The 22312-nt window shown below is 62.5% G+C and overlaps 1 protein-coding gene and 1 long non-coding RNA gene across 2 annotated transcripts; one reads left to right on the top strand and one right to left on the bottom strand.

Moving 5' to 3' along the window:
- Window positions 1–2986: 2986 nt before the first annotated feature.
- LOC133627213 (UPF0598 protein C8orf82 homolog) lies at window positions 2987–15708 on the top strand. Its single transcript, XM_062011162.1, has 3 exons — window positions 2987–3014; window positions 15020–15456; window positions 15694–15708. Exons 1-3 carry the CDS (start codon window positions 2987–2989, stop codon window positions 15706–15708), a joined length of 480 nt encoding a protein of 159 aa, XP_061867146.1.
- A 1051-nt stretch (window positions 15709–16759) lies between these two features.
- On the bottom strand, window positions 16760–19581 carry LOC133627163 (uncharacterized). Its single transcript, XR_009819982.1, has 2 exons — window positions 19541–19581; window positions 16760–17411 (listed from the first exon to the last, which is right to left on the bottom strand). It is a non-coding gene; the product is annotated as an uncharacterized LOC133627163 (long non-coding RNA).
- Window positions 19582–22312: the final 2731 nt, after the last annotated feature.

Below are 22312 nucleotides of genomic sequence, written 5' to 3'. Positions count from 1 at the left end.
TGGTGGGGGGAGAAGGGGGTGGTGGGGGGAGAAGGGGGTGGTGATGGGAGAAAGGGGTGGTGAGGGGACACGGGGTTGGTGAGGGGAGAAGGGGATGGTGAGGGGAGAAGGGGATGGTGAGGGGACATGGGGGTGGTGAGGGGAAACGGGGCTGGTGAGGGGACACGGGGGGGGTGAGGTGACATTGGGATGGTGAGGGGAGAAGGGGGTGGTGAGGGGAGATGGGGATGGTGAGGGGACACGGGGACGGTGAGGGGAGAAGGGGATGGTGAGGGGACACGGGGACGGTGAGGGGAGAAGGGGATGGTGAGGGGACACGGGGGTGGTGAGGGGACACGGGGGTGGTGAGGGGAGAAAGGGTTTCTGAGGGGATATGGGACTGGTCAGGGGACACGGGGGGGGTGAGGGGACATGGGGGGTGGTGATGGTACACGGGGACGGTGAGGGGGCACGGCGACGGTGAGAGGACACGACGACCGTGAGAGGACATGGAGATGGTGAGGGGGAAAGGGGACAAGGGGGTGGTGAGGGGAGAAGGGGGTGGTGAGGGGACACGGGGTTGGTGAGTGGACACGGGGTTGGTGAGGGGAGAAAGGGTTTCTGAGGGGACATGGGACTGGTGAGGGGACACGGGGGGGGTGAGGGGACATGGGGGGTGGTGATGGTACATGGGGACGGTGAGGGGGCACGGCGGCGGTGAGAGGACACGACGACGGTGAGAGGACATGGAGATGGTGAGGGGGAAAGGGGACAAGGGGGTGGTGAGGGGACACGGGGGTGGTGAGGGGACACGGGGTTGGTGAGTGGACACGGGGGTGGTGAGGGGAGAAAGGGTTTCTGAGGGGACATGCGACTGGTGAGGGGACACGGGGACGGTGAGGGGGCACGGCGACGGTGAGAGGACACGGCGACGGTGAGAGGACACTGCGATGGTGAGGGGAGAAGGGGACGGAAAGGGGACACGGGGGTGGTGAGGGGACACGGGGGGGTTATGGGACCCGGGTGTGGTGAGGGGAGAAGGGGGTGGTGAGGAGAGTGGTGGGGGGAGAAGGTGGTGGTGATGGGAGAAGGGGTTGCTGAGGGGACAAGGGGCTGGTGAGGGGACACGGGGCTGGTGAGGGGACACGGGGGTGATGAGGGGACATGGGGCTGGTGAGGGGACACGGGGCTGGTGAGGGTACAAGGGGACAGAGAGGGGGCACGGTGACGGTGAAAGGACACGGGGACAGTGAGGGGAGAAAGGGACGGTGAGGGGACATGGGGATGATGAGGGGACACGGGTTGGGTGAGGTGACATTGGGATGGTGAGGGGAGAAGGGGGTAGTGGGGACACGGGGGCGGTGAGGGGACACGGGGGTGTGAGGGGACACGGGGGTGGTGAGGGGACACGGCGCTGGTGATGGGACATGGGTCTGGTGAGGGGACATGGGGACGGTGAGGGTACAAGGGGACAGAGAGGGGGCACGGTGACGGTGAGAGGACACGGGGACGGTGAGGGGACATGGGGATGATGAGGGGACACGGGGGGGGTGAGATGACATTGGGATGGTGAGGGGAGAAGGGGGCGGTGAGGGGACACGGGGATGGTGAGGGGAGAAAGGGGTGGTGAGGGGACACGGGGCTGGTGAGGGAAGAAGGGGATGGTGAGGGGAGAAGGGGATGGTGAGGGGACATGGGGGTGGTGAGGGGAAACGGGGCTGGTGAGGGGACACGGGGGGGGTGAGGGGACATTGGGATGGTGAGGGGAGACAAGGGTGGTGAGGGGACACGGGGGTTTTGAGGGGAGAAAGGGGTGGTGAGGGGACACGAGGCGCGTGAGGGAACACGGGGGTTGTGAGGGGAGACGGGGGTGGTGAGGGGAGAAGGGGATGGTGAGGCAACCCGGGGGTCATGAGGGGACACGGGGGTTCTGAGGGGAGACGAGGGTGGTGAGAAGAGAATGGGATGGTGAGGGGAGAAGGGGAAGGTGAGGCGACAAGGGGTTGGTGAGGGGACACGGGGGTGGTGAGGGGACACGGGGCGGGTGAGGGGACACGAGGGTCCTGAGGGGACACGGGGGTGGTGAGGGGAGAAGGGGGTGGTTAGGGGAGACGGGGTTTCTGAGGGGACACGGGGGGGGTGAGGGGACATGGGGCTGGTGAGGGGGCACTGGGGTTGTGAGGGGAGAAGGGGATGGTGAGGGGACACGGGGATGGTGAGGGGACACCAGGATGGTGAGGAGAGAAGGGGATGGTGAGGGGACACGGGGGTGGTGAGGGGACACGGGTGTGTTGAGGGGACACGGCGGTGGTGACGAGGAAAGGGGATGGTGAGGGGAGAAGGGGGTCGTGATGGGAGAAGGGGTTTCTGATGGGATGCATGGGGGGGTCAGGGGACATGGGGACGGTGAGGGAACATGGGGGAGGTGAGGGGACACGGGGACGGTGAGGGGGCATGGTGACGGTGAGAGGACACGGCGACGGTGAGAGGACACGGCGATGGTGAGGGGAGAAGGGGACGGAAAGGGGACACGGGGGTGGTGAGGGGACACGGGGGGGGTGAGGTGACATTGGGATGGTGAGGGGAGAAGGGGGTGGTGAGGGGACACGGGGACGGTGAGGGGAGATGGGGATGGTGAGGGGACACGGGGGTGGTGAGGGGACACGGGGGTGGTGAGGGGAGAAAGGGTTTCTGAGGGGATATGGGACTGGTCAGGGGACACGGGGGGGGTGAGGGGACATGGGGGGTGGTGATGGTACACGGGGACGGTGAGGGGGCACGGCCACGGTGAGAGGACATGGAGATGGTGAGGGGAAAAGGGGACAGAAAGGGGACACGGGGGTGGTGAGGGGAGAAGGGGGTGGTGAGGGGACACGGGAGTGGTGAGGGGAGAAAGGGTTTCTGAGGGGACATGGGACTGGTGAGGGGACACGGGGGGGGTGAGGGGACATGGGGGGTGGTGAGGGGACACGGGGAGGGTGAGGGGACACGGGGACGGTGAGGGGGCATGGCGACGGTGAGAGGACATGGCAACGGTGAGACGACACGGCGACGGTGAGAGGACACGGCGATGGTGAGGGGAGAAGGGGATGGAAAGGGGACACGGGGGTGGTGAGGGGACACGGGGGGGGTGAGGTGACATTGGGATGGTGAGGGGAGAAGGGGGTAGTGGGGACACGGGGGGGGTGAGGGGACACGGGGGTGTGAGGGGACACGGGGGTGGTGGGGGGAGAAGGTGGTGGTGAGGGGAGAAGGGGTTGCTGAGGGGACACGGGGGGGTGAGGGGACACGGCGCTGGTGATGGGACATGGGTCTGGTGAGGGGACACGGGGACGGTGAGGGTACAAGGGGACAGAGAGGGGGCACGGTGACGGTAAGGGGAGAAAGGGACGTGTGGGGACATGGGGATGATGAGGGGACACGGGGGGGGTGAGGTGACATTGGGATGGTGAGGGGAGAAGGGGGCGGTGAGGGGACATGGGGGTGGTGAGGGGACACGGGGCTGGTGAGGGAAGAAGGGGATGGTGAGGGGACATGGGGGTGGTGAGGGGAAACGGGGCTGGTGAGGGGACACGGAGGGGTGAGGGGAGAAAGGGGTGGTGAGGGGAGACGGGGCTGGTGAGGGGACACGGGGCTGGTGAGGGAAGAAGGGGATGGTGAGGGGAGAAGGGGATGGTGAGGGGACATGGGGGTGATGAAGGGAAACGGGGCTGGTGAGGGGAGAAGGGGATGGTGAGGGGACATGGGGGTGGTGAAGGGAAACGGGGCTGGTGAGGGGACACGGGGGGGGGTGAGGGGAGAGAAGGGTGGTGAGGGGACACGGGGGTTGTGAGGGGAGAAAGAGGTGGTGAGGGGACACGAGGCGCGTGAGGGGACACGAGGGTCGTGGGGAGACACGGGGGTGGTGAGGGGAGAAGGGGGTGGTTAGGGGAGACGGGGTTTCTGAGGGGACACGGGGGGGGGTGAGGGGATATGGGGCTGGTGAGGAGGCACTGGGGTTGTGAGGGGAGAAGGGGATGGTGAGGGGACACGGGGGTAGTGAGGGGACACGGGTGTGTTGAGGGGACACGGGAGTGGTGACGAGGAAAGGGGATGGTGAGGGGAGAAGGGGTTTCTGAGGGGATACATGGGGGGGTCAGGGGACACGGGGGCGGTGAGGGGACATGGGGGAGGTGAATGGGCACGGCGACGGTGGGAGGACACGGCGATGGTGAGGGGAGAAGGGGACGGAAAGGGGACACGGGGATGATGAGGGGACACGGGGGGGTTAGGGGACCCGGGTGTGGTGAGGGGAGAAGGGGGTGGTGAGGAGAGTGGGGGTGGTGAGGGGAGAAGGGGGTGGTGGGGGGACACGAGGGAGTGAGGGGACACGGGGGTGGTGAGAGGACATTGGGGTGGTGAGGGGAGAAAGGGTTTCTGAGGGGACATGGGGTGGTGAGGGGACACGGGGGTGGTGAGAGGATACGGGGGTGGTGAGGGGACATGGGGCTGGTGATGGGACATGGGTTTGGTGAGGGGACACGGCGACGGTGAGGGGACACGGGGATGATGAGGGGACACGGGGAGGGTGATTGGATACGGGGGTGGTGAGGGGAGAAGTGGAAGGTGAGAGGACACGGGGATGGTGAGGGGAGAAGGGGGTGGTGATGGGAGAAGGGGTTTCTGAGGGGATACATGGGGGGGTCAGGGGACACGGGGACGGTGAGGGGACATGGGGGAGGTGAGGGGACACGGGGACGGTGAGGGGGCACGGTGACGGTGAGAGGACACGGCGATGGTGAGGGGAGAAAGGGACGGTGAGGGGACATGGGGATGATGAGGGGACACGGGTTGGGTGAGGTGACATTGGGATGGTGAGGGGAGAAAGGGGTGAGGGGACACGGGGGGGGTGAGGGGACACGGGGGGGGTGAGGGGACACGGGGGTGGTGGGGGGAGAAGGGGGTGGTGAGGGGAGAAGGGGATGGTGATGGGAGAAGGGGTTGCTGAGGGGACACGGGGGAGTGAGGGGACACGGGGGGGGTGAGGGGACACGGGGGTGGTGGGGGGAGAAGGGGGTGGTGAGGGGAGAAGGGGATGGTGATGGGAGAAGGGGTTGCTGAGGGGACACGGGGGTGGTGAGGGGACACGGGGGTGGTGACGGGACACGGCGCTGGTGATGGGACATGGGTCTGGTGAGGGGACACGGGGACGGTGAGGGTACAAGGGGACAGAGAGGGGGCACGGTGACGGTGAGGGGAGAAAGGGACGGTGAGGGGACACGGGGATGATGAGGGGACACGGGGGGGGTGAGGTGACATTGGGATGGTGAGGGGAGAAGGGGGCGGTGAGGGGACACGGGGCTGGTGAGGGAAGAAGGGGATGGTGAGGGGAGAAGGGGATGGTGAGGGGACATGGGGGTGGTGAGGGGAAACGGGGCTGGTGAGGGGACACGGGGGTGGTGAGGGGAGACGGGGCTGGTGAGGGGAGACAGGGCTGGTGAGGGGACACGGGGCTGGTGACGGAAGAAGGGGATGGTGAGGGGAGAAGGGGATGGTGAGGGGACATGGGGGTGGTGAGGGGAAACAGGGCTGGTGAGGGGACACGGGGGGGGTGAGGGGAGAAAGGGGTGGTGAGGGGAGACGGGGCTGGTGAGGGGACACGGGGCTGGTGAGGGGAGAAGGGGATGGTGAGGGGAGAAGGGGATGGTGAGGGGACATGGGGCTGGTGAGGGGAAACGGGGCTGGTGAGGGGACACGGGGGGGGGTGAGGGGACATTGGGATGGTGAGGGGAGAGAAGGGTGGTGAGGGGACACGGGGGTTGTGAGGGGAGAAAGAGGTGGTGAGGGGACACGAGGCGCGTGAGGGGACACGGGGGGGGGTGAGGAGACACGGGGGTTGTGAGGGGAGACGGGGGTGGTGAGGGGAGAAGGGGATGGTGAGGCAACCCGGGGGTCATGAGGGGACACGGGGGTCGTGAGGGGAGAAGGGGGTGGTGAGGGGAGAAGGAGTTGCTGAGGGGACATTGGGCTGGTGAGGGGACACGGGGCGGGTGTGGGGATACGGGGCGTGTGAGGGGACACGGGGGTTGTTAGGTGACACGGGGGTTCTGAGGGGAGACGAAGGTGGTGAGGAGAGAATGGGATGGTGAGGGGAGAAGGGGAAGGTGAGGCGACAAGGGGTTGGTGAGGGGACACGGGGGGGGTGAGGGGACACGGGGCGGGTGAGGGGACACGAGGGTCGTGAGGAGACACGGGGGTGGTGAGGGGAGAAGGGGGTGGTTAGGGGAGACGGGGTTTCTGAGGGGACACGGGGGGGGTGAGGGGACATGGGGCTTGTGAGGGTGCACTGGGGTTGTGAGGGGAGAAGGGGATGGTGAGGGGACACGGGGATGGTGAGGGGACACAGGTGTGTTGAGGGGACACGGGGGTGGTGACGGAAGAAGGGGATGGTGAGGGGAGAAGGGGATGGTGAGGGGACATGGGGGTGGTGAGGGGAAACAGGGCTGGTGAGGGGACACGGGGGGGGTGAGGGGAGAAAGGGGTGGTGAGGGGAGACGGGGCTGGTGAGGGGACACGGGGCTGGTGAGGGGAGAAGGGGATGGTGAGGGGAGAAGGGGATGGTGAGGGGACATGGGGCTGGTGAGGGGAAACGGGGCTGGTGAGGGGACACGGGGGGGGGTGAGGGGACATTGGGATGGTGAGGGGAGAGAAGGGTGGTGAGGGGACACGGGGGTTGTGAGGGGAGAAAGAGGTGGTGAGGGGACACGAGGCGCGTGAGGGGACACGGGGGGGGTGAGGAGACACGGGGGTTGTGAGGGGAGACGGGGGTGGTGAGGGGAGAAGGGGGTGGTGTGGGGACACGGGGGGGGTGAGGGGACACAGGTGTGTTGAGGGGACACGGGGGTGGTGACGAGGAAAGGGGATGGTGAGGGGAGAAGGGGGTGGTGATGGGAGAAGGGGTTTCTGAGGGGATACATGGGGGGGTCAGGGGACACGGGGGCGGTGAGGGGACATGGGGGAGGTGAATGGGCACGGCGACGGTGAGAGGACATGGCGACGGTGAGAGGACACGGCGATGGTGAGGGGAGAAGGGGACGGAAAGGGGACACGGGGATGATGAGGGGACACGGGGGTGGTGAGGGGGCACGGGGGGGTTAGGGGACCCGGGTGTGGTGAGGGGAGAAGGGGGTGGTGAGGGGAGAAGGGGGTGGTGGGGGGAGAAGGGGGTGGTGATGGGAGAAGGGGGTGGTGGGGGGAGAAAGGCTTTCTGAGGGGAGATGGGGCTGGTGAGGGGACATGGGGCTGGTGAGGGGACACGGGGGGGCTGAGGGGACACGGGGAGGGTGATTGGATACGGGGGTGGTGAGGGGAGAAGCGGATGTTGAGGGGAGAAGGGGAAGGTGAGGGGACACGGGGAGGGTGAGGGGAGAAGGGGGTGGTGATGGGAGAAGGGGTTTCTGAGGGGATACATGGGGGGGTCAGGGGACACGGGGACGGTGAGGGGACATGGGGGAGGTGAGGGGACACGGGGACGGTGAGGGGGCACGGTGACGGTGAGAGGACACGGCAACGGTGAGAGGACATGGCAACGGTGAGAGGACACGGCGATGGTGAGGGGAGAAGGGGACGGAAAGGGGACCCGGGGGTGGTGAGGAGAGTGGGGGTGGTGGGGGGAGAAGGGGGTGGTGATGGGAGAAGGGGTTGCTGAGAGGACACGGGGGGGTGAGGGGACACGGGGTTCGTGAGGGGTGAAGGGGTTGCTGAGAGGACACGGGGGGGTCACGGGACACGGGGGGGTCAGGGGACACGGGGGGGTGAGGGGACACGGGGGAGGTGAGGGGAGAAGGGGTTGCTGAGGGGACACGGGGGAGTGAGGGGACACGGGGGTGGTGAGAGGACACGGGGGTGGTTAGAGGACATGGGGGTGGTGAGGGGAGAAAGGGTTTCTGAGGGGACATGGGGCTAGTGAGGGGACACGGGGCTGGTGAGGGGACATGGGGCTGGTGAGGGGACACGGGGGTTGTGAGGGGAGACGGGGGTGGTGTGGGGACACGAGTATGGTGAGGGGAGAACGGGATGGTGAGGGGACATGGGGGGGGTGAGGGGACACGGCGGTGGAGAGGGGAGAAGGGGATTGTGAGGTGACCTGGGGGTCGTGAGGGGACACAGGGGTCGTGAGGGGAGAAGGGGGTGTTGAGGGGACACGGGGGTGGTGACGAGAGAAAGGGATGGTTTGGGGAGAAGGGGATGGTAAGGGGAGAAGGGGAAGGTGAGGAGACACGGGGAGGGTGAGGAGATACGGGGGTTGTGAGGGGAGAAGGCGGTGGTGAGGGGAGAAGAGGTTTCTGAGGGGACACGGGGGTGGTGAGGGGACACGGGGGTGGTGAGGGGAAAAGGGGGTGGTGAGGGGAGAAGAGGTTTCTGAGGGGACACGGGGGTGGTGAGGGGACACGGGGGTGGTGAGGGGAAAAGGGGGTGGTGAGGGGAGAAGGGGTTTCTGAGGGGACATGGGGGTGGTGAGGGGACACGGGGGTGGTGTAGGGACACCGGGACAGTGAGTGGACACGGGGGTGTGAGGGGACACGGGGGTGGTGAGGGGAGACGGGGGTGGTGAGGGGAGAAGAGGTTTCTGAGAGGACACGGCGGGGGTGAAGGGATACGGGGGCGGTGAGGGGACATGGGGGTGGTGAGGGGACACGGTAGTGGTGAGGGGAGAAGGAGTTGCTGAGAGGACATGGGGCTGGTGAGGGGACACGGGGGGGCTGAGGGGACATGGGGAGGGTGATTGGATACGGGGGTGGTTAGGGGAGAAGGGGGTGGTGAGGGCAGAAGGGGGTGGTGATGGGAGAAGGGGGTGGTGAGGAGACATGGGGAGTGTGAGGGGACACGGGGGTTGTGAGGGGAGAAGGGGATGGTGAGGGGAGAAGGGGAAGGTGAGGGGAGACGGGGAGGGTGAGGGGAGAAGGGGGTGGTGATGGGAGAAGGGGTTTCTGAGGGGATACATGGGGGGATCAGGGGACACGGGGGCAGTGAGGGGACACGGGGGAGGTGAGGGGACACGGGGACGGTGAGGGGGCACGGCGATGGTGAGAGGACATGGCGACAGTGAGAGGACACGGCGATGGTGAGGGGAGAAGGAGACGGAAAGGGGACACGGGGATGGTGAGGGGAGAAGGGGGTGGAGAGGGGACCTGGGGGTCGTGAGGGCACACGGGGGTGGTGAGCGGAGAAGGGGATGGTAAGGGGAGAAGGGGGTGGTGAGAGGAGAAGGGGATGGTGAGGGTACACGGCAATGGTGAGGGGAGAAGGGAATGCTGTGAGCAGAAGAGGATGGTGTGGGGACATGGGGATGGTGGGGGGACAAGGGGGTGGTGAGGGGAGAAGGGGGTGGTGAGGGGACATGGGAATGTTGAGGGGACACGGGGGTGGTGAGGGGAGAATGGGGTGGGGAGGGGAGAAGGGGATGGTGAGGGGAGAAGGGGACGGTGAGGGGACATGGGTATGGTGAGGGGACACGGGTATGGTGAGGGGACACGGGCGTGGTGAGGTAAGAAGGGGATGGTGAGGGGACACAGGGATGGTAAGTGGAGAAGGGGATGGTGATGGGACATGGGGCTGGCGAGGGGACATGGGGATTGTGAGGGGAGAAGGGGATTGTGAGGGGACAAGAGGTTGGTGAGGGAACAAGGGGTTCGTGAAGGGACACGGGGATGGTTCGGGGAGAAGGGGATGGTGAGAGGACACAATGGTGGGAGCACAGGGATGGTAAGGGGACACGGTGTGGGTACAGGCATGGTGTGGAGCCCAGTGTGGGCAAAGGGATTGTGAGCGGAGAAGGGGATGGTGAGGGGACACGGTGGTGGTGACGGAAGAAGGGGATGGTGAGGGGACACAGTGGTGGTGACGGAAGAAGGGGATGGTGAGGGGAGAAGGGGATGATGAGGGGACACAGTGGTGGTGACGGGAGAAGGGGATGGTGAGGGGAGAAGGGGATGGTGAGGGGAGAAGGGGATGATGAGGGGACACAGTGGTGGTGACAGGAGAAGGGGACGGTGAGGGTAGAAGGGTCAGTGAGGGGAGAACGGGATGGTAAGGGGACAAGGGTGTGGTGAGGGGACAGGGGGACGGTGAGGGGAGAAGTGGATGGTGAGGGGATGGGGGGGGGTGAGGGGACACGGGTATGGTGAGGGGAGAAGGGGATGGTGAGGGGAGAAAGGGATGGTAAGGGGACACGGGGGTGGTGAGGGGACACGGGGATGTTGAGGGGAGAATGGGATTGTGAGGGGACACGGGGGTGGTGGGGGTAGAAGGGGATGGTGAGGCGACACTGGTATGGTGAGAGGATAAGGGGATGGTGAGGGGAGAACGGGATGGTTAGGGGACATGGGGCTGGTGAGGGGACGGGGGGGGGTGAGGGGAGAAGAGGATGGTGAGAGGAGAAGGGGATGGTGAGGGGACACGGGGATGGTGTGGGGACACGGGGATGGTGTGGGGACACGGGGATGGTGAGAGGAGAAGGGGATGGTGAGGGGACACGGGTATGGTGAGAGGAGACGGGGGTGGTGAGGGGACACGGGGGTGGTGAGGGGACACGGGGGTGGTGAGAGGAGAAGGGGATCGTGACGGGACACTGGGATGGTGAGGAGATATGGGGATCGTGAGCGTACATGGGGGTGGTGAGGGGACACGGGGGTGGTGAGGGGACACGGGGATGGTGAGGGGCATAGTGTGGGCATAGGGATGATGAGGCGACATAGTGTGGGCACAGGGACAATGAGGGGACACGGTGTGGGCACAAGGATGGTGTGGGACACGGTGTGGGCACAGGGATGGTGAGGGCACGATGTGGGCACAGGGATGGTGAGGGCACGGTGTGGGCAGAGGGACAATGAGGGGACATGGTGTGGGCACAGGGATGATGAGTGGACACAGTGTGGGCACAGGGATGGTGTGGGACAAGGTGTGGGCACATGGATGGTGAGGCGACACAGTGTGGGCATAGGTAAGGTGGGGGGACACGCTGTGGGCACAGGGACAATGAGGGGACACGGTGTGGGCACAGGGATGGTGAGGGGACATGGTGTGGGCACAGCGATGATTAGGGAACATAGTGTGGGCATAGGGACAATGAGGGGACACGCTATGGGCACAAGGATGGTGTGGGACACGGTGCGGGCACAGGGATGGTGAGGGCATGGTGTGGGCACAGGGACAATGAGGGGACATGGTGTGGGCATAAGGATGGTGTGGGACAAGGTGTGGGCACAGCGATGGTGTGGGACACAATGTGGGCATAGGGATGGTGAGGGGACACGGTGTGGGCAAAAGGATGTTGCGGGGCAGAGTGTGGGCACAGGGATGGTTTGGGACACCATGTGGGCACAGGGACAATGAGGGTACACGGTGTGGGCACAAGGATGAGGTGGGACACGATGTGGGCACAGGGATGGTGAGGGCACGGTGTGGGGGGGGGGGTCTCCAAGGTGGGTGTCACTAAGGTGGGGGTGTCCCCAAAGTAGGGAGGGAGGGTCCCCAGGGTGAGAGGGGATCCCCAAGATGGGTGTCCCCAGGGGGAGGGGAGGTCCTCAAGGTGGGTCACCGAGGTGGGGGGGGTCCCCAAGGCGCAGGGGGTCCCCGAGGTGGATGTCACAGGGTGAGGGGGGTCCCGGGGTGGGGGGACCCCCAGCGCTACCTCCCAGCTCTGCTCACTGCCAGGCGTGGGGGGGAGGATGCACAGGGGGAGAGTGGGGGGTGACACCGGTGTGTGGGGGTGGGGGGTCCCCCAGGGCCGGGAGGGGTCCCCACTTCCTCTGTTCCCATTTAACCCTTCTCCCCCTCAGCTTTTTTATTTCCCCTCTCTCTTTTTCCCCTTTTTTCCCCTTTTTTTCCGTTTCAGCCTTTTATTTATTATGAAGCCGACTCCGAGCATCTCCCCGAGCCCCCCCACCCCCGCGGCTGTGGGACCCTCCCCGCGCGTGGGCCGGGGGCGTGGGGAATCCAGATTGGGGGGAGGGGTCCAGAGGCACCACCCCCCGCCCCTCCCCCCACGGCGTGTGAATAAAAAGCGTCTGGCCGGTGCTGCTCGTTCCCTCTGGAGCCCATCAGTGGGGGGCTGCGGGGGGCTATATGGGCTATGGGGGGCTATATGGGCTATAAGGGGGCTATGGGGGGCTGTAGGGGCTATGCTGAGGCTATGGGGGGCTACCAAGATACTATGGGGGCTATGAGGAGGCTATGGGGGGCTATGAAGGGGCTATGGGGGGGCTATGAGGGGGATATGAGGAGGCTATGGGGGGCTATAGGGGCTATGAAGGGGTTATAGGGGATATGAAGGGGCTATATGGGCTATGGGGGGCTATATGGGCTATAAGGGGGCTATATAGGCTATGAAGGGGCTATGAGGATGCTATGGGGGCTATAGGGGGCTATAGGGGCTCTGAGGAGGCTATGGGGGGCTATGAAGGGGCTACAGGGACTATGAGAAGGCTATGGGGGGCTATGAAGGGGCTATAGGGACTATGAGAAGGCTATGGGGGGCTATGAAGGGGCTATAGGGACTATGAGAAGGCTATGGGGGGCTATGAGGAGGCTATAGGGGGCTATAGGGGCTATGAGAAGGCTATGGGGAGATATATATGGTGTCTATAGGCTTCGGGGATGCCTATAGGGATATATGTGGGTGCCTACAGACTTATGGGGGTGTCTGTATGGTCATGTGTGTGTCTATAGGGATACGTGTGTGTGTGTCAGTAGGGTTATGGGGGTGTCTATAGGGATATATGTGGGTGCCTATATGGTTATGGGGATGTCTCTAGGGATATATGTGGGTGTCTATAGGGTTAAAGGGGTGTCTGTAAGGATCCGAGAGGATCCCCAATGGATCCTGGGCAGAATCCCCCAAAAAAAAAGACCTCAACGGACCCAGGATAGAGGCTGGATGGATGCCGGATGGATCCCAACCAGATCCCAGCACAGAACCCAAACAGATACCGGACAGTCTCCCCCAAAAAGACCTAAATGGACCCAGAGCAGAGGCTGGATGGATCCCAAATGGATCCCAGGCAACCTCCCCCTCCCCAAAAGGCTCTGAATAGACCCAGGATACAGCCTGGATGGATCCCAGCCCAGAGACAAAACAGATCCTGGACAAAACCCCTGCAAGAAGACCCTAAATGGACCCAGGACACAACCTGGATGGATCCCAGCCCAGAGACAAAATGGATCCTGGACAAAACCCCCATAAAAAGACTGTAAATGGACCCAGGGCAGAGCCTGGATGGCCCCTGGATGGATCCCAGCCAGATCCCATTTGGCCCTTGCACCTGCTTTGGGATTTTGAGGCTTTTCCCCTTTTTTTCTGCAGCTTTTCCTGGATGACACCAAAGTGAAGAACTTCATCACTTGCTTCAAAGGTACTGGGATCCCCCCAAAACCCCCCCAAATCCTCCCCCTCAAAAATGATGCCTCAAAATGCCCCCCAAAACCAAAATCCCCGCAAAATTATCCCCCAGATCCTCTCTGACCCCTTCCAAAGACCCAAATCCCACCCTAAAACCCCCACAAATAAGCCTCCCAAATCCCCCCAAAAAACCAAACCCCAACTCCCCCCGACCTCAAAAGCCCCCAAATCCCAACAATCCCCCTCAAATCCCCCCAGAGCATCCCAAAACCTCCCAAATCCCCACCAAAAAGCCCCCAAATTCTCTCCAACCCCCCCAAAAATGTCAAAATCCACCCAAACCCCCCAAAATATCCCCCCAAACAATCCCCAAAGTCTCCAAATCCCCTCAAATCACCCCAAAAAACACAAAAGCCCCACAGAAACCCCCAAATCCTCTCCAGTCCCCCCAAAATAAATCCCCCAAAAATCCCCAAAGCCCCCAAATCCCCCCCAAAAAACCCCAAATCCCCTCCAACTCTCTCCAAAAACAATCAAAATCCCCCCAACCCCCCCAAATCTCCTCAGAACCCCTCCAAAAAACCAAATCACCCCAAAATCCCTCCTCCCCATCACCATTCAGTAGCGTTTTAGCCTTAATTATGGTCTTTAATTAGAGACTCATCTTTATTTGGGGTCTCATCTGTATTGGGGGGGGCTGTGGGGTGGGGAGAAGATACTCTCATCCCCTTCATCGCCTTCGTAGGTGCCAAAACATCCTCCTCTCAACCTAATTTGCATATTAATCACCACCTTAATTAACCACTTCCTGCCCTTAATTGCTCCCAGGCACTTGGTAACACTGATCCCTACTCCCCTCCCCCCCAAACCTCCCTCAGCCCCTTCAAATCGCTTTCCCATTAAGGAACACCCCCCTTTCTCCGGTGTTAATTAGGGGAGGGTTAATTAACGAGGGTGTGAGATTAATTAACGTTGCCTTCCTCACTCACCTGGAGCTGAACCCTGGCAGCCTCTATGGGAGGGTTCATTATGGAGAATTGGGGGTTAGTTAGGAGGGTTGGGGTTAATTATGGAGAGTTGGGGGTTAATTAGGAGGGTGGAAGTTAATTAGGAGGTTTAGGGGTTAATTAGTGGGGTTACTTAGGGTTCATCCTGGCAGGTATCACCTTCCTCTTCCTCACTCCCTTAGCAGTGGTTGTTCTGAGCAGGTTTAATCATGAGAGGACTGAGGGTTGGAGGTTAATTAGGAGGGTTGGAGGTTAATTAGGAGCACACGGAGTTAATTGTGGGAAGGGGTTAATGATGGTTTATCCCAGCAGACGTTGCCTTCCTCATCTTCTTCTTCCTCACCCTCCCTTAGCAGCACTGCAGCAGTTCCAAGTGGGTTAATCATGGGGGGACTGAGGGTTAGTTAGGGGGGGCTGGAGGTTAATTAGGAGGGTTAGGTTAATTAGGAGCGCTGGAGGTTAATTGTGGGAAGGGGTTAATGATGGTTTATCCCAGCAGACGTTGCCTTCCTCCTCCTCTTCTTCCTCACCCTCCCTTCGCAGCCCCGCAGAGGCCGTTCCCAGCGGGCTAACCACGAGCGGCGATGCGGCTTAATTAAAAGGGGGGGCTGTTAATTAAGGAGAGGCGCGGGTTAATGAGGGTCCATCCCGGCAGATGTGACCTTCCTCACGTTCTTCTTCACGCGGCTGGAGCCGAACCGCAGCGGCCGCTACGAGCGCGAATTCCCGTTCGTGTCCCGCTGCGGCGCGGAGCGCAACCTCCTGCGCTGCGAGCACAGACCCATCGTCTTCACCCCCCTCCTGCCCCCGGACGCCTCCTCCTCAGCCTCCTCCTCCTCCCGCCGCGCCGTGCTGTCGTTCTGCGGCGGCGGGGAGCGGCTGGCCGTGCCGCTCCGGCCCGAGGCGCTGGTGATGCTGCCGGAGAACGGGCGCTTGTACCACCCGGCGCCGGGCCGGGCGGGGGGCGCGGGGCCGGTGCGCTCGGCGCTGGCTCTGGAGTGGGGGTCCCGCTTGGAGTACGAGCAGGGGCCGGAGCAGCCCCCGACTCACTTTTGGTGGGAGGGGAAGAGGTATCGGCTCACGGGGGAGCTGGTGGAGCTGCTGCGGGGAGGGGAAGGGGCGGGGGAGGCGGAGAGCGGCGGGGCCGCGGGGCGGGGGTGAGGCTTGGAGGGGGTGGGAAGGGGCATTGCATGGCCCCGGGCGAGGAGGAGGAGGAGGCAGAGCTGGTGCTCAGCCACACCGTGTGGCTGGTGCTGTGGTGCCACAGCACCTGTGCCGGTGTCAGGGATGTGGGTGTTGTGTGTGGGTCCCCCCACTGTGCTATTAAAGGTCTCTGGCAATTGAAATGAGCCTAGAGGTGATGGGTGCCACTGCAGTGGTGTGGGTGCAGCTGTGGAGAGGTTGGTGCTGCTATGGTGAGGTTGGTGCAGCTGTGGTGGGTGACACACAGTGCTACTGCCACAGTGTGGGTGTCCCCATGGGTGCTGCCACGCTGACAGTGTTGCTGCCACACTGTGGGTGCCACTGTGGTGACGTTGGCTGGTGTGTAGAGGGAAGGGAGGTTCTTCAGAGGGATGTGGCCATGGGCTGAGGTTGCCCGAGGGCAAGGAGCCAGCAGAGTGCCCAAGGGGGCAAGAAGGCCAGTGGCAGCCTGGCTGGGCTCAGCAGTGGGGTGGCAGCAGCCCCAGGGCAGGGATTGTCCCCTGTGCTGGGCCCTGGGGAGGCTGCAGCTCCAGGGCTGTGTCAGTGCTGGGCCCCTCACTCACTGCCACAGGGACACTGAGGGGCTGCAGCTCCAGGGCTGTGCTCAGTGCTGGGCCCCCTCACTCACTGCCACAGGGACACTGAGGGGCTGCAGGGAGAGGAGAAGATGCACTGGGAAGCTCTGGGCTAAATGAGGGTACCTGAGGCAAAGGTTCAGTCTGCAGAGAACGAGGCTCAGAGGAGATCTGATCACTCTGACTCCCTGGCTGTGGCTGAGAGGGTCGGTCTCTGCTGCCAAGTTAAAAGCTACAGGCCAAGAGGAAAGGGGCTCAGGGTGCCCCAGGGGAGGTTGAGGCTGGAGCTGAGGCAGAACTGTTTCCCTGAGAGGGGTGTCAGCCCCTGTGCCAGGCTGCCCAGGGAGCTGGGGGAGTGCCCAGCCCTGGAGGGGTCCCAGAGCCGTGGGGCTGAGGTGCTTGAGGGCCGTGGCTCAGTGGTGGCTGTGGCACTGTGGGGTCAGGGTTGGACTCCAGCAGCTCAAAGGGCTTTTCCATCTGTAATGATTCTCTGGTCAGTGCCCTGTGTGCCAGAACAGCAGCCAGCTCTCTCCTTGGTCCATTAAAAGCAGAAGAGCTCCATCCCCTCCGCTGAGCTCTGCCACTTCCTCCTGCCAAGCATCCCAGGAGGACTTGGGTTAATCGGGCAAGGTGGGGTTGGCTTTAATGAACTCACCATAACCGAGTGGCACAGCCCAGAGCCCGGCACAGCGCCCCGAGGTGAAGCTTCCCTGGGGGGGGGATGCTACAAGCTGAACTAGTCGATGGCTCCGTAGCGCTGGAGGCTGGTCGCCCACACGGCGTCTGCTCTACCCGCGCTCGCCAGCAGCCGGCACAGCTCCCGCTGCAGCGTGTGAAGGTTTTGGGGTCCCTCCCCCAGCGGGCAGCTTACCCCAGGAGCTGCCTGAGTCTCCCAGAAAGCCTGGAGGAGTACAAATCGAGTTCCTTGAGGGCAGGCAGGGCCCGGAGGTGAGCGGCCAAGCAGCGGATGCCGGCGTCCGTGCCGGGGGCCGTGCGGCGCACGTCCACGTTGCTGTAGGGCAGCTTGAGGCTGCGCAGCGCGGGGAAGCGGCTGAGGTGAGGCAGCACTGCGCACAGCCCCGCCAGCCCCAGGTTGTTGAAGCGTAAAACAACTCTGCGGACGGCGGCAGGCTCCAGGGAGTCCAGCAGGGAGACGACGGTGGAGACGGAGAGCTCCTCGGCGTGGAAGTCGCGGCAGAGCAGGCGCAGGGGGGCGCAGGGCGAGCGGAGGGCGGCGCGCAGCAATAGGCGCGTAGCAATAGGGCACCCCTAAGCCAGCCCCCATCAATAGGGCATCTTAGAGCACCCCTAACCCAGCCCTCTATCTATAGGGCATCCTATAGCACCTCTAATCCAGCCCCCATCAATAGGGCACCCCACAGCACCCCTAGATCTGCACCTCATCAATAGGGTACCCCTAACCCAGCCCTCTCTCAATAGGACATCCCATAGCACTCCTAACCCTATCCCCCATTAATACGGCACCCTATAGCACTCCTAACCCAGCTCCCCATCAATAGGGAACCCCAGGGCAGGACCCATGACCCACCCCTCTTAATGAGGGGTACCCCCAGCACCCCATAAAGGAACCCTACAGCAGGATCTCCAACACCCCCCTTCCCTCCCTGGGCCCCCCTGTGCTGCCCTCACACCCCTCGACCCCCCTCAGCTGCCCTCACCCCCCCTCGATCCCCGGGGTCCCCCTCAGCTGCCCTCACGCCCCCCAGTCCCCGGGGACCCCTCAGCTGCCCTCACGCCCCCCAATCCCCGGTGACCCCTCAGCTGCCCTCACCCCCCCCCAATCCCCGGGGTCCCCCTCAGCTGCCCTCACGCCCCCCAATCCCCGGTGACCCCTCAGCTGCCCTCACCCCCCCAATCCCCGAGGACCCCTCAGCTACCCTCACGTCCCCCCAATCCCCGGGGACTCCTCAGCTGCCCTCACACCCCCCAATCCCCGGGGTCCCCCTCAGCTGCCCTCACGCCCCCCAGTCCCCGGGGACTCCTCAGCTGCCCTCACCCCCCCCAATCCCCGGGGTCCCCCTCAGCTGCCCTCACGCCCCCCAGTCCCCGGGGACTCCTCAGCTGCCCTCACGCCCCCCAATCCCCGGGGTCCCCCTCAGCTGCCCTCACGCCCCCCAATCCCCGGGGTCCCCCTCAGCTGCCCTCACGCCCCCCAGTCCCCGGGGACCCCTCAGCTGCCCTCACGCCCCCAATCCCCGGTGACCCCTCAGCTGCCCTCACCCCCCCCAATCCCCGGGGTCCCCCTCAGCTACCCTCACGCCCCCCAGTCCCCGGGGACCCCTCAGCTGCCCTCACGCCCCCGAATCCCCGGTGACCCCTCAGCTACCCTCACATCCCCCCAATCCCCGGGGACTCCTCAGCTGCCCTCACACCCCCCAATCCCCAGGGTCCCCCTCAGCTGCCCTCACGCCCCCCAGTCCCCGGGGACTCCTCAGCTGCCCTCACCCCCCCCAATCCCCGGGGTCCCCCTCAGCTGCCCTCACGCCCCCCAGTCCCCGGGGACTCCTCAGCTGCCCTCACGCCCCCCAATCCCCGGGGTCCCCCTCAGCTGCCCTCACGCCCCCCAATCCCCGGGGTCCCCCTCAGCTGCCCTCACGCCCCCCAGTCCCCGGGGACCCCTCAGCTGCCCTCACGCCCCCAATCCCCGGTGACCCCTCAGCTGCCCTCACCCCCCCCAATCCCCGGGGTCCCCCTCAGCTACCCTCACGCCCCCAATCCCCGGGGACCCCTCAGCTGCCCTCACCCCCACAATCCCCGGGGTCCCCCTCAGCTGCCCTCACCCCCCCCAATCCCCGGGGTCCCCCTCAGCTACCCTCACGCCCCCCAGTCCCCGGGGACCCCTCAGCTGCCCTCACGCCCCCGAATCCCCGGTGACCCCTCAGCTGCCCTCACCCCCCCCAATCCCCGGGGTCCCCCTCAGCTGCCCTCACGCCCCCCAATCCCCGGTGACCCCTCAGCTGCCCTCACCCCCCCCAATCCCCGGTGACCCTTCAGCTGCCCTCACCCCCCCAATCCCCGAGGACCCCTCAGCTACCCTCACGTCCCCCCAATCCCCGGGGACTCCTCAGCTGCCCTCACGCCCCCCAATCCCCGGGGTCCCCCTCAGCTGCCCTCACGCCCCCAATCCCCGGGGTCCCCCTCAGCTGCCCTCACGCCCCCCCCAATCCCCGAGGACCCCTCAGCTACCCTCACGCCCGCTCAATCCCCGGGGTCCCCCTCAGCTGCCCTCACGCCCCCAGTCCCCGGGGACCCCTCAGCTGCCCTCACGCCCCCCCAATCCCCGGGGTCCCCCTCAGCTGCCCTCACGCCCCCCCAATCCCCGGGGTCCCCCTCAGCTGCCCTCACCCCCCCAATCCCCGGGCCCCCCCTCAGCTCACCTTCCGCTCCCGCCGGATCCTTCACGGCCGCGCTTCCAGGCATGCGCACTACACCCCGGCACCGCCCCTCCGCCAATCAGAGCGAGAGTTTCACCACGGAAGGCGGGCCCGGCGTCGTTACTAGGTGCCGCCTGCCATCCTCGCCCGCCCATTGGCTGCGCCGTGTCTGTCATCGCTTCCTCCCTTCTTATTGGCTGAAGGGCGGCGGCAGCGGGAAGTTCGATCTGAGGCTCAGCGCGTTGGCAGCCCTGCACTGGCGTCTCTGCAGGTTGGGGGGGGGGGGGGGGGGGAATAGTGGGGGCGCGGTCTGCTGAGGGGGAACTGGAGACTGGCGGGGTTCTGAGGGGAAAAGCGCGGGCTTGGCGGAGTCTGCAGTGGAAAAGTGGAGGTTCGGTGGGGTTTTGAGGGCGAAAGTGGGGTTTTGATGGGGTTCTGAGGGGAAAAGTGGAGTTTTGAGAGGAAAAGTGGGGGGTTTGTGAATTTCTGAGGAACAAGTGGGAATTTGGAGGAGCTTGGAGGGGAAAAGTGGGGTTTTGGTGGAGTGTTGAGAAGAACAGGGGGTTTTACTGGAGTTTTGAGGGGAAAAGTGGGGGTTTGGTGCAGTTTTGAGGGGGAAAGTGGGGGTTTGGTGGAGTGTTGAGGGGAAAAGTGTTTTTTTGGTGTGGTTCTGAGGGGAATAAAGGTTTTTGTAGAGCTTTAAGGAGAAAAGAGTGGGGTTGGTGGTCTGCTGAGGGGGAACAGTGGAGATTGGTGGGGTTCTGAGGGGAAAAGTGGGGATTTGGTGGAGTCTGGAGTGGAAAGGTGGAGATTCAGTGGGTTTTTGAGGGCAAAGTAGGTTTTTAATGGGGTTCTGAGGGGAAAAGTGGAGTTTTGAGAGGAAAAGTGAGGGGTTTTGTGAATTTCTGAGGAACAAGTGGGAATTTGAGGAGCTTGGAGGGGAAAAGTGGGGGTTTGGTGGAGTGTTGAGGGGAAAAGTGGGGATTTTGTGGGGTTCTGAGGGGAATAAAGGTTTTTGTAGAGCTTTAAGGAGAAAAGAGTGGGGTTGGTTGTCTGCTGAGGGGGAAAGGTGGAGATTGGTGGGGTTCTGAGGGGAAAAGTGGGGGTTTGGTGGAGTGTTGAGGGGAAAAGTGTTTTTTTGTGGGGTTCTGAGGGGAATAAAGGTTTTTGTAGAGCTTTAAGGAGAAAAGAGTGGGGTTGGTTGTCTGGTGAGGGGGAAAAGTGGAGATTTGTGGGGTTCTGAGGGGAAAAGTGGGGGTTTGGTGGAGTCTGGAGTGGAAAGGTGGAGGTTCAGTGGGTTTTCAGAGCGAAAGTGGGTTTTTGATGGGGTTCTGAGGGGAAAAGTGGGGTTTTGGTGGAGTGTTGAGGGGAAAAGGGGTTTTAGTGGAGTTTGGAGTGAAAAAGTGGCGATTTGGTGAATTTTTGAGGGTAAAGGCTTTTGGTGTGGTTCTGAGGGGAAAAATGGGTTTTGGTGGAGTTTTAAGAAGAAAAGAGTGGGATTGGTTGTCTGGTGAGGGGGAACAGTGGAGATTGGTGGGGTTCTGAGGGGAAAAGTGGGGGTTTGGTGGAGTCTGGAGTGGAAAGGTGGAGGTTCAGTGGGGTTTTGAGGGCGAAAGTGGGTTTTTGATGGGGTTCTGAGGGGAAAAGTGGAGTTTTGGTGGAGTTTTCAGATGAAAAGTGGGTTTTTTTGTGGAGTGTTGAGAAGAACAGTGGGTTTTACTGGAGTTTGGAGTGAAAAAGTGGGGGTTTTGTGGAGTGTTGAGAAGAACAGGGGTTTTAGTGGAGTTTGGAGTGAAAAAGTGGGGATTTGATGAATTTTTGAGAGTAAAAGTAGGGTTTTGGTGTGGATCTGAGGTGAAAATGAGTTTTTCTGGGGTTTTAAGGGGAAAAGTAAGGTTCTGGTGGAGTGTTGAGGGCAAAAGTGGGGTTTTGGTGAGATTCTGAGAGGAAAGAATTGGGTTTTGATGGTGTTGTGGGGAGAAAGTGGGATTGTGGTGTAGTCTTGAGAGGAAAACTGGGTTTTGGCAGAGTTTTGAGGGCAAAAGTGGGGGATTTGTGGACTTCTGAGGAACAAGTGGGAATTAGGAGGAGCTTTGAGGGGGAAAGTGAAGTTTTGGTGGAGTGTTGAGGGAAAAAGTGGGGTTTTGGTGGAGCTTGGAGTGAAAATTGGAGGTTCAATGGGTTTTTGAGGGCGAAAGTGGATTTTTGATGGGATTCTGAGGGGGAAAATGGATTTTTTTTGTGGAGTTTTAAGTGGAAAAGCGGAGGTTTGAGAAGAAAAGTGGGGATTTGGTGGACTTAAGAGGAACAAGTGGGATTTTGGAGGAGCTTTGAGGGGAAAAGTGGAGTTTTGGTGGGGTTTTTAGATTAAAAGTGTGGGTTTGGTGTATTTTTAAGGGCAAATGTGGGATTTTGTGGACTTTGGAGTGGTAAAGTGTGGGTTTGGTGGATATTTGGGGCAAAAGCGGGGTGTCTTGTGGTTCTGAGGGAAAAAAGAGAGGGTTTGGTGGTCCACTGAAAGGAAAATGAGTTTTTGTGGAGTTTTAAGGGGAAAAGTGGGGTTTTGGTGGGGTTTTAAGATGAAAAATGCAGTTTTGGTGGAGTTTTCAGATGAAAAGTGGAGTTTTGGTGGAGTGTTGAGGGGAAAAGTGTGGTTTTAGTGGACCTTGGAGTGAAAAAGTGGAGATTTGGTGGATTTTTGAGGGCAAAAGTGGGTTTTTTGTGGGATTCTGAGGAGAAAAAGGGTTTTTTGTAGAGTTTTAAGGAGAAAAGAGG

The sequence above is a fragment of the Colius striatus genome, chromosome 18 (assembly GCF_028858725.1).
Source record: "Colius striatus isolate bColStr4 chromosome 18, bColStr4.1.hap1, whole genome shotgun sequence".
NCBI lineage: Eukaryota > Metazoa > Chordata > Aves > Coliiformes > Coliidae > Colius > Colius striatus.
This window is presented reverse-complemented; position numbering and strand designations above follow the sequence as displayed.

Excerpts from the sequence above, each read along its gene's own strand:
- LOC133627213 (XM_062011162.1), top strand. The coding sequence starts at position 2,987 with ATGGCGACGGTGAGAGGACATGGCAACG. Across the intron at positions 3,015-15,019 it reads GGTGAGAGGACATGGCAACG|ATGTGACCTTCCTCACGTTC; the intron begins GTGAGACGACAC and ends CCATCCCGGCAG.